Source organism: Conger conger, chromosome 13 (genome assembly GCF_963514075.1).
Source record: "Conger conger chromosome 13, fConCon1.1, whole genome shotgun sequence".
Taxonomy (NCBI): Eukaryota; Metazoa; Chordata; class Actinopteri; order Anguilliformes; family Congridae; genus Conger; species Conger conger.
The window spans coordinates 6,744,343-6,756,366 of record NC_083772.1 but is presented as its reverse complement, the minus strand read 5'-3'; the positions used below and the strand labels follow the sequence as shown (position 1 = coordinate 6,756,366).

The 12,024-nt window shown below is 42.4% G+C and overlaps 1 protein-coding gene across 1 annotated transcript; it reads right to left on the bottom strand.

The window, feature by feature from the left end:
- Positions 1-6,843: 6,843 nt before the first annotated feature.
- On the bottom strand, positions 6,844-10,690 carry LOC133108263 (CD209 antigen-like protein D). Its single transcript, XM_061217731.1, has 4 exons — positions 10,567-10,690; positions 8,474-8,625; positions 7,814-7,917; positions 6,844-7,453 (listed from the first exon to the last, which is right to left on the bottom strand). The coding sequence occupies exons 1-4, from the start codon at positions 10,688-10,690 to the stop codon at positions 7,291-7,293; spliced, it is 543 nt and encodes a 180-aa protein (XP_061073715.1). The 3' UTR covers positions 6,844-7,290.
- Between the last annotated feature and the right edge of the window lie 1,334 nt (positions 10,691-12,024).

The following is a 12,024-nucleotide window of genomic DNA, read 5'->3' as shown; positions in this document are numbered from 1 at the left end:
GCAAGTTACCGACCAGCTCGTCAGGAGCATTTGGGGGTTAGGTGTCTTGCTCAGGGACACTTGGCTACAGCCCGGGCAGGGGATCAAACCGGCAACCCTCTGACTGCCAGACGACTGCTCTTACTGCCTCAGCCATGTCGCCCCTTCAGTACACCTTCAGAGAGGTGGCTTTTTTTCTCGTCTTAGAGGTGGCGGGGGGGGGGGTTTGTCCTGGTAGAGGACAGTGTCTATCACTGCAGTTCAGGATTTATTCCCTGTTTGTACCTATAATTTTGTTGCTGTGATTACACTTTTTCAAAACTCTTCATACAACTATCTGCACCAACATAGAGCTTGTCAGTTCATTTAATTCACAAAATAGATCAAAACTACCAAACCACTGCGAACATGTCTCAAAGAAAACACACCAGCACAATAATTTTTTGTGTCAATCATAGCACAATGATCTAACCTTACCTGCCTCTCTGACTGGGACCAGCAAGGTCGGTGGTTTGATCTCCGGTGTAGCCACAATAATATCCACACAGTTGTTGCGCCCTTGAGCAGGGCCCTTAATCAGGGGGGATTGTCTCCCGCTTAATCTAGTCAACTGTAAGTCACTTTGGACCACTTTGAACCACATGAACCACAATGTAGTGTAGCTAAATACTAACACAAGTAGCGTCCGTTAAAAAGCTAGCTTAATTGCTTATGTGGAAAGCAAATAAACAAAACGGATGTTTTATGAATCATATTAGACGGCGGCTCACGGCAAAGAGGGCCACACAGCAAGGAGGTCCTGGGTTCGAATCCCCGTCGGCTGGGGCCTCTCTGTGTGGAGTTTGCATGTTCTCCCCGTGCTTGCGTGGGTTTCCTTCGGGTACTCCAGTTTCCTCCCACAGTCCAAAGAAATGCAGGTTAGGCTGATTGGAGAGTCTAAATTGCCCGTAGGTATGAGTGTGTGAGTGAATAGTGCGTGTGCCCTGTGATGGACTGGCGACCTGTCCAGGGTGTATTCCTGCCTTTCGCCCAATGTATGCTGGGATAGGCTCCAGCCCCCCTGCGACCCTGTTCAGGATAAGCGGGTTCAGATAATGGATGGATGGATGGATGGTATGCAGTGTATTACAAAGCTTATACAACGGTTCTTGAAAAAGATAAGGCATTAACATCACATTTGAGGTCTTACACAATAATAATGACTTATTTCTTATGAATATTGTTTTTAAAATAGAATGCAAATTAACAGCTAGGTGAAAATAGAAGGAATTGGCTAAAACAATATCCTGAAACCCAATACAAGATATTATATGTAATGTAACATGACAAGACATTTCTTTTTTTAGCAGAGTGAGATACTCACAGAGGACACACAGGATTAATGTGGCAGCCAATAAGAGAGCACACAGCAGCCCCAGACACACTGCAGCCAGCCTGTAGGGGTGGGAGCTTTGGCCACCTGTCTCTGTGTATCCCTGAATTTCAGCCAATTGAGTGCTAATAGCTTTCCCAAAACAACAATGGCCGCGTTTCCCAAACGCGTTAAGAATGTTCTTAAGCTAAGAAAGTTCTTAAGGACCTTCTTAGGCCTCCCGAAAGAAGCAAACGCGTTTCCCAAAACACCTTCTTAGCCTAAGATGATCTTTCGTAAGAAGGCTTTGTAAGAAGGGTCCGGAGCGTTCTTAAGAGCCTTCTTATCTCTTAAGAACGTTCTTTATCGGGAAACCCGGCCAACTTAACAGGCTTCGTAGCGACCAAACACTTGCAGATCCAGCCGCATCAGGCAACTGACACATGAAATTGAGCACGGCCGATTAAAGATTAAAGAGTAAAGATTCCTTTATCACTGTGCATTTGCATACAAGTGTTAAGTTCCTGTGTTCTGTGTGTTAGTGTATCATTGTTTAGAATTATTTATTCTTGTAATTTATTATTTTTCATATTTCATGTCTGGTTCTGTTTATATTTGTTTGTCTTTGCACTCGTCTTCCCCTGTGATGTCTGAGTCTGAATGTTTTCTAGTCCAGTCACTCCCTTGTCTGCGTGCCCCACTATTCGGGTGTTTACGGTAGTTCCGGGGTTCAGTCTTCCTTCCAATCTTACATTACTTACTTCCTGCTTTCTCTCCATTTCATGTTTGTACATAGCACTAATATACTAATCCCAACTAACATAGAATTTGTACAGTACTAATTATACTAACACACTAATATGTTTGTCAAACTAACATTCACTAGTTTTGGGTATTTGTAATTTAAAGCACTTAACTAACTTACTAATGCATCTCCAGTTTCAATTCTGTTCTGTAACTCCACCTCCCTATTCTATCACTGATTACTTGCTTAGTTTTCAGCGAAGTATTCGCACCTGTCTCTCTGTATCTCTGCATCTCCTGATTCTCTGCAAATTGTCTACTCCCTAGTCCGGAGCCGTTTGTATTACATGTGTGTCTTTGTGATTCCAGTCCGCGTTTTTGTTTCCCCCTCGTAATTGTCCCATTACCCTTTCATGTGTCTCACCTGATGTTTATTTGTTAGACCGCCCTCACTCCCATGCCCCGCCTAGTTTGTCTCATTCCCCTGTGTATTTATACCTGTCCTTTTCAGTTGCACGCGGCTAGTTCGTCTTGTCCTGCTTCTGTTCCCGAGCCCTTGATTCCTTCCCCAAGTTCTAGCCTCCTTGTTTCCTTGCCCCTGTCCTTGTTCTCCAGTCCTTGCCCTTGCCCTTGTTTATCCGGTTTTCCTGTTTTGACCCCTGCCTGCTTCCCTGGACTATTCTTTGTGTTTTGTGGATTTCTGTACCTCTGCCTGTTTGGACTGACCCCCTGGATTTTGACCTTGGCTTGTTTTGTGACTACGCTCTGTCTGCCCCATCACCTGTGAGTAAACTTGCCATTTTCCACACCCCTGTGTCTGCTTCTGGTTCCTCTGTCCGCCCTGCCGTAACAACAAGAGAATGAGACACCGTTTCTCAACCAGCATCTGCAGTGCAAATAAAAGAGTCAAATAAATAAAACTGTGAGATCCGTTATCAAGCAAACGTATTTTATTTATTGTGAGGGCTAAAGTTAGATACTCGTGCACAGTAACGTTACGTTCTTTACGCTGTAAATCCTCCGTGAGTCGGCAGGCAGTAGATGGTGTAGTGGTTAATGTTATCATTTTTCGTGTGGAAGCCTCAGGTTCAAATCAGACCTCCACCCTTTCCACAGTTATTTAACACCTTATTTCCGGTTTAAACATTTATTATTATTGTTATATTTGTGTAATTGGCCATGATTCGCACACAAAATAAACGTAAGAATTTAGAAATGTTACGGGTGTGGAGAACTCCAATGATTTCTACTGGGGAGTTGTTGACCCAAAACAACATGCAGACGGAAGGTTAAAAACAAGATTTATTATACTTACTAAAACACAAGTTAAGAACAGATTAAAATGTCTCAGTGTTAAAAGAGTCCATGTGAAATCCAGCGAGCTAAGAGTCCCGTTCCGGGCTCCGCCTCCCTCCCTCGGCCTCACTCGCGGCTCCTGCGGGATGTCAGCTGTTCTCCCGGTTCTTGCACTCTTGCGACCAGGCCGTAGGCTTGCAAACCGTAGCCGGTTTCAAGCCAATTTTCTGCTGTCTGTCTCATAGGGTCTGTCTTTGCCAAAGTGCCCCATGGTTGGGGTAGTAGTACCGGCAAGAATTTCAATCCACTTTCACCCCTGATTCATACTAAAATCAAAACTTTAAAGTCAAGTAATTTATTCTCCACATCCTCTTATTTCACTCAAAGGCCTTTTTGCCCGAAAATGAGGAAATTCCTGCCCTGTTACATAGCCTACGCATGGCAAATTAGAAAAGAAAAGTGTGGATTCAGCCCGCAATTAGTATTATAATCGCGTTCTGGCGCCTCATTTCCCCGCGCGTTATTCTCAGTGTTTTATTGTAGGACGCCACTTGTTACATCAGAACTTCATCTGGGAGCATGTAATTATGTGGAACAATCGATTAGCCTGGCATCGATTGTTTTGAATCCAGCACTGAGGGGGTGGACAGCTCCCATTAAGAACGTTCTTTCAACCCTTCTTAGGCGCAGTCTTAAGAACGCCACTAAGTAGGTGTTCGGGAAACACTTGTAACTTAAGGATCCTTCTTAGCCGAACCCTTCTTAAGAGCGTTCTTAACTCCTTAAGAACGTTCGCTATCGGGAAATGCGGCCAATGTGTGTATGATTAGTGTAAGCCAGTCATAAGTAACATTTGGTCTCATGCGCTGGTCAGCTTGCTGACTTCCCTCTCCTGGAGCATACATTGTTAGCCCCCACCGTTGGCACACATGCCTGTGGGGGAGAGCTAGAGAAGGATTCTTAGAGGCACCTTCTTAGGCCCTGGGGGCCCCCCTTTTCTCACATTCCTACAGGATTTGAGTACAGGAGTACTGGAGAGGGCATAAAGATGTTTCATGATAATCCCAGGTCAGAATATAGTGATGTTTGGTGTTATTCTGATTGGTTCAGTGTGACTGGTGTAATGGTCTAGTTTTTGTAACAGTCTACCTTTGATAGCATAACCATTCAGGAGCCAGGGGGAACTGGGCAAAAGCTGTCTCTGGAGAAGCCATGTGTTTTAGTCCCCTGCCTGGTGGGCCTGGCTGTAAATTATAGATGGGTGACTCACTTTTAGGGTCAAGGCCTGGATTTCGGAGATAAGGAGAAGAAACCAAACAGTCTGGGATGTCTCCTTTCCTTTCATTCTCCCAAATCAGGTTTATCCAAAAGGTATATTACCATGAGAGGCACAAAAACATATTTACAGCATAATGCAGTTATCATGAAAACTCCCAACTACAGCATTCATAGATATGATGGGGCGGCCTGTAGCATGGTGGTTAAGGTCAGGAAGGGCTGCCATGTGTGAGGGGCCTGAGAGCTGGGGTTCCAATGTTGTTTAGACTACCTGTTGGGGAGTTAAGATGTATGAGTGGTCCAAGGCCAGTTGGGTCATGGGAAAAGAATCCTCCCGAACATTGGTGACCTCCCTGTGACCCCATACCTGGTCACTTCCAAGGGGGAAGACTCCGGACAATGCCACAGTGCCCTCATTTGGGCACTGCTGTCATTACACCGGTGACTGCTCTCTTAGAGTAAATATTCAAAACTGCTATTAAGATAGTAAATAGACCCGGTAACACCTTGAAAACATTGCCCATGTGATCCTTGTATTATTGCATTAAGTCTTATGTAATGGTAACAGGAATTGCATGTAAAATGGATAATCAGGAGGGAAGTTTCATGATAACTGCAACATAATAAAACATAAGGGTAATCTGTTTGGTATGGATGTGATCTGATAAAATCAAGGAATCGGATGAGATACATTTCATACCAAATGGAATTTAATAAACTATAGTTTCAGTATCCCAAGGGAAAACCTACACGTCCTCTCCTGGTAATCATCTCATTTTCCCTACTCAACAACCCCCAACGGTGGGGGTCTAAATTCCAGATTTGACCACCCCTCCAGGTTGATTTATGGCACTGCCGCCTGGTTCCAAACGTATGATTTGGCATAAAAGCAAGGGAGACAGACCAATCTAGGAAGATCGTATTCGACTTCCCACACAACATGTCTTGTGTATGTATGTATGTATGTATGTGTAGCAGGGGAAGATTGTATTCGACTTCCCACACAGCATATTGTACGTGTATGTAAGTATCAGGAAGATCGTATTCGATTTTCCATACGGCATATTCTATACTCTGTGTTTGTGTGTAGTCCAAGCAGGCTAGGTATGATTATTTACTCTATCTCTATTCTTAATTTGTATATTTTATACTTGATTGTGATATTCTAAAGCTAATAACCTACCTGTCTGCGAATAAACTATTTTGCTTGTAACTTGCGTGATCTCCATGACTCTAATTCATCTTGTACCTTTTCAGCCTAAGTTACAACTGAAATACTCAGGGGGAAATGGTGGCCAAAGACCGACCGATCGGCGGGGCGGTACACCTGTGGTAGTTCTAAGCTGTGCGGCCAGCAATTTCTGTCCCTTAAGGGTCGGGCGACGCACGGCTCTTGTAATCTGGTGCGAAGGGAACCCATGGGCGTTACGGCTGGTTCCTGCCAAATTAGCTCTAAGGAGCCCAGTTAATGCTACGCCGACCTGGGCTCGCAACTATCATGGCAGGTTTGCATGTATTGTGTTGACTGGACCCTCAGCCTCTGAGTTCTCCACCGAACTGAGATTTCAGCAGTAATGCTAATCCCAGGAGCATCTATTGAGTAATGGTGGCGCAGGTACAAGTCGAATGTAATCACTCCCGAGGTCCGCGTAAGTTGCAAACCCAAATTTCTAAATTATATTTTAAATGGAGTCAGATAAACGAGTAAAACTATAGTAACCACTAAGCGTACAATACGGCCCCGTTTGAGAACGGAGAATATTAAGAATTGTACTGATCCGTTTCTGGCCAGCTATAAGCGGGATATGGGGCAGGTCAATCCATATCCGACCCATGGCAACGGACCCAGTATATTCTTAAACATAATTGTGCTCTGTTCTTGTACGGAGGATAATAATTAACCCAACTAATGTTCTCCCAGCAACGCCAGAAGGACAAGCACGCAAAACCCCCTTCGGCCCCCGCTAAATTCCGTCATTGGGTTAGCTGTGGGGTTTTACATTAGGCCAGCCTAGGAGCTGAAGACACAGGTAAGAACAGCAGCTCATCATTGAGTATGACATGACTCATGTGGTTCATTTAGGAGTCTCTACGAGGGGAACCACATGTGCTGGTCATACAGGTGTATGGTGTAATGGTACACAGAGCACACAGGTATGCAATGTAATGATGAAGCAGAAACCACACAAACACAATTTACACAGACCTCCAACAACATTGATTTTTGAATGCTTTTTGTCTAAATTGGTTTATGTACAGATGAGCAAAAGCAAAAAAGAAAAAATGAAGGGCAAATTATTTAATTTATACCATGATTGAGTCGCATACAGAACCATTTTGCGGGTACATGTGGTTTATGGCTTTGCGTCACAGCCCCTGTTCAGAGAGCTACATCTAAGCACGTTTTAGTGACATACTCATTTTTAAAAGTACTAAGAGCAGTACTTGATGGAGAGCAGAATTATGAATATTACATTGGGGAGCACAGCAATCAATGAACCAATTCCATTTAAGTAGCTTAGTTGAACATTATTTCACTGAATTAACATTTCAGTTAATCTGAGAATACACAAATTCATAACCAAGTTTAATGACATAACTTTTCCATAAAATCTGATTCCTAACCACAGGTTCATTGGCAATTAAAGAAGCAGAGCATCAGTCTCACAGATGAAGGGAATGGGCAAATGGCAGCCTACGTCCAGCCATACATTCTCACCAGGGTAAGTAATTGCACAGTCCGCACCTGAGTATTTGACACTGTCTAGATTGTAATGATTATCTGGTTCTCCACTTTCCCAGTCGCTGTAATAGAGTCAGAGAGACTGAATGAGACACAGAAGCCCTGCTTCTCTCCTGTTTCCTACAGAGACACAGTGACTCCTGCACATTCTCTGTCTAATACAGGCTATGATAGTGCACTGTTAAGCTGCAAACTGAATGAAAATGTATCATGTTTGAAGATAATTCTGAATTGTACTGTAAACAATCAAATCATCCCCATCATACAAACTGTACAATATTACAGATGAAGACGGGTAAAGTTCACATATTCACAATAAATAATGAACAGAAATAGATGCACAGCATGAACACAAACCAAGGACAAACTAGCAGCAGAGGAACATTCATATTTCTCAGTACTGTGTGTGCAAGGAAGCTTACTTTTTCTGCAGGAGGGTTCCATCCACCCAGAGCCAGATTCTCTCTGTTTCTAAGTCACTCAGTCCAATCCAGTTAAAATCTCGCATGTATTTGTTGATGAACGCCTGAACACAGACACACAATGACTCTCACTGCTCACTCTGCTGACAGAGACACTGAGAGACCAGTCCTGTAAGATTTAACTAATTGTAAGACAATTTTATACTGGTCACAAACCTATCCCCTGTCCCCACAACCATCTCCTGTCCCCACACCATTTGACCCCACAATAAAATACACACACTTGTCTGATCCTCTGAGTCCATTTACACCTTAACCTGACTAGAGGACTTTATTCATTAGAACCAGCTCATTGGTCAATTTGAATGCAAACATCTGGAGGTGATTGGTCAGAAAGGTTCGTTTAGTTTAAAATAAGTTGATTTTGTTAACGATTTGGTGTCAAGATACTGAGGAGCAGCATGAGCCACACCACACTGATAAACAAACTTCACTCAAAGTAATCATCCTGAATATTGATCAGATTGTAAGAAGTAACATGATATGAGAATCACAATTGTCTTTAAGAAGGCTCTAGCACGTAGAAGTATGAATTTATGTCAAATTTCTCTCCCCTACCCACTCACTGCCTCATCCGTTCACTCTTTCACAGAACCTTACCTGCTCCTCGTCACTCTCTATAATCACCAGGTCAGCTCCCCGTCTTAAGCAGTCTCTGTGACTGTTCATCCAGCTCTTCCCCTCAGTGGAGAAGTAGTAACACTTGGAAGAAAACTGCTCCCAGCCCTCTGGACAGGGCTTGCACAGTCTCTCTGTACATGAAGAACAGGCAACAGGTTCTGTGAATTATCTTTACACTGAGCAACAGAATGAAAGTAAAAGACAAAAAGCTCTTCTGCAGATAACCAACAGAGGAACACCACTCACTCTGTAAATAGACGGGACAGTACTGCTTCATAAAAGGGAGTTTCTTGAATACTGCACTGTATTCTTTCTGTAGCTGGTCCTTGTCCCTGTTCAAGGTACTGTTATTGGCTCTGAGCTCCTCCTGGCCTCTCTCCAGCATTGAATATTTCAGAGACAGTTTTGTATCTAATCCACATGGGGAAAATGCATTCCTAAGAAACAAATCTATGAAATCTGTACACTATGATACAGACAACTGTCTCATTACATTACATTATTACATTAATGGCATTTGGCAGACGCTCTTATCCAGAGCGACGTACAGTTGATTAGACAAAGCAGGGGACAATCCGCCCTGGAGCAATGCAGGGTTAAGGGCCTTGCTCAAGGGCCCAACGGCTGTGTGGATCTTACTGTGGCTACACCGGGATTAGAACCACCGACCTTCCAGGTCCTAGTCACATGCCTTAGCATCTAGGTTACCGGCTGCCCCATGTTGATCAAGATATTAATTTACAATATGTTGTTACGAAAAGAGAGAAGCCATGTATTTATGTACACACTGTTAGAACATTATGAACAATATATTTTTTTATTTAGGCTCTGTAATGATATTTCTGTATATATTTAACAATGGGAATTTCAGGATGCAGAATTTGCTCTTCATTTCAATCAAACTTATGTCAATCACACTGACAAACAATGTAGTCATACACTTTTAAAAACAAAATATTGATACGAAAATTGATCATGGAATCAACATCTCATTTTAGATCCTCAATAGTAACCTCATTTATATTTTATTTTATATCAATATTTCTTGTTTATTTCTCTTTAGACAAAGATTATTGGAAAAAAACACCTCTGAAATTTGGATGAACATAAAGCACCTTGTATTATTTCCAAGGCATTCTGCCTGGGTGAAAACTTTTTTTTTTGTCACTGAGCACTTTATACTTACTCGTGCAATTATCAAATCAGCCAATTGTGTGGCAGCTGTACCATGCATAAAATCATGCAGATACAGGTCAGGAGCTGCAGTTAATTATCACATCACCCATCATACTGGGGAAACAATGTGATCTCAGTGACTTTGACCACAGCAGAAGACCAATGAGTCAAAAAAATTTGTCTAATAAATACCTAACAAAGTGCTCTCTCAGGGTATATGCCAAACCTTTCCACATGTATCAAACTACACAAAGAAACTGATAGATACGCATACTATTCTACAGCAGGAGCTTGTGTTTATATGCATTGGTCATTCATTTGCTTTGTTTAAAAAAAACTTTTAATCTTTCTTAAAATCCTGAAACCCTCTCCCCAAGCTACAGTATATTTCCTACAAATGGCATTGTACCAGGATTAGAATAAAGTGACACAGACAGTGTGAGATACTCACAGAGGACACCCAGGACTAATGTGGCAGCCAATAAGAGAGCACACAGCAGCCCCAGACACACTGCAGCCAGCCTGTAGGGGTGTGAGCTTTGTTCCCTTTCCTCTGTGGCCACAAGAAAAACAGCAGAATAAAACAATCCTGTCATCCATCGTGATTTATGTCTGAAAATAATTAGGCCTACTCTGTCAATTTTACACAGTTTATTTTCACTGCAGAGAGAATATTCATTTGGCTTTCGTATGCTGTACCATCGTCCTGAAAATGGACTCAACCACAAAGTCTCTGTTACTCTATTCTGGGACATCAACAGCAGCTTCTTAATAGACTGCAGAAGAGTTTAATTCGTAGCCTGATAGCACCACCAATCGTAGACGTTTTGACACCATCTCAATTTTGGTTATGCCATTTATCACATTTTGTGAGAAATCGCTTCAAGTGTTCTTACCTGTGTGCTGAGCTCTTGAGCTGTTGAGTGTGGTGTGGCCCAGAGTGCTGTATCCATCTTGTTTTGTGGAGGCCAGTTCAGTATATATACCCTCTGAATCTTTGGAGACTGTAGATGCTGCCATTTCTGAAAACTGCTTCTAATGGTCGCTGTGGTCTGTTGTACCTGAGGAAGTATGGTTAAAGGTATTACGTCATTGCTGTTATGTCGCGCCCCCTGCATTTCAGCCATTGTGGAGAATTTTCAGACTGCTAAACATGAGTAAGTGAGTGAGTTTCAAGCATAAGCTGGTTAAAAATTATTACAAGGCAGGTCCATGAGCTGCTTTGCATCTAACAAACAGCTCTTGTTCACATACATTTAGCACACAGTGGTACACAGACAAAACAGACATAGATATTCAGACAATAGATCAACAATAAAGAAATGTTGGTATGTTAGTTCATATATAGAGGCCAGAGAGACATTACATTACATTAATGGCATTTGGCAGACGCTCTTATCCAGAGTGACATACAGTTGATTAGACTAAGCAGGAGACAATCCTCCCCTGGAGCAATGCAGGGTTAAGGACCTTTCTCAAGGGCCCAACAGCTGTGTGGATTTTAATGTGGCTACACCGGGATTCAAACCACTATCCTTGTGGGTCCCAGTCATGTACCTTAACCACTACGCTAAATGCCAAGACAGAGACAGCACAGGAGTTTCTCAAAGAAAAAACAGGAAAATTCTTGACTGGCCAAGTCATTCACATGATTTGAATCTAGCTGAACAAAAAGCAAGACAACCTGTCCCCAAAACAAGCAGGAAGATAACTGCAGTACAGGCCTGGCAGAGCATCACCAGATCAGATACTGCACACCTGGTGATGTCTGTGGGTCACAGGCATCAAGCAGCCATTACATGGAAAAGATATGTGACAAAGTACTAAACATGACTTTGTAGATGTCCCAACCATTATGATGCCCTGACATGGGGAGGGACTATGTATTAAAAACATTGTAATTTCTTCATGGTGAAACAAAAATGTACTAAAATATACTAAATACCCTAATGAAAGCTGAGAATCTGCATTTTAACCACGTGTGATTTAACAACATGTGATCACAAATCTAAAATTGTGCAGTACAAAGCCAAATCAAGAAAAAAAGTATTTCTCCCAAACATTATGAAGCTCCGTATACAACAGCAATCACTCTGCAACAAGAGATCATGTCTTATACATCTGCTAATAAAATAAATACTCTAAAAAAAAGAATAACTCTGCATAACTGTACATGTAGCTTGCCAAACAGAGGCTGTGGCCTACAGCCATAAGCCACATGTACCCAGAAGTAGCACTGTGTTTCCTGTGTGAAATGTATCTCCATCTGTCTGAGTCAGAAAAACAAAGTCCATCTCTGAGCGTTCTGCTAAGAGGATGTGTAATGTTACATTAGTGCTCAGAAACACCAAGCT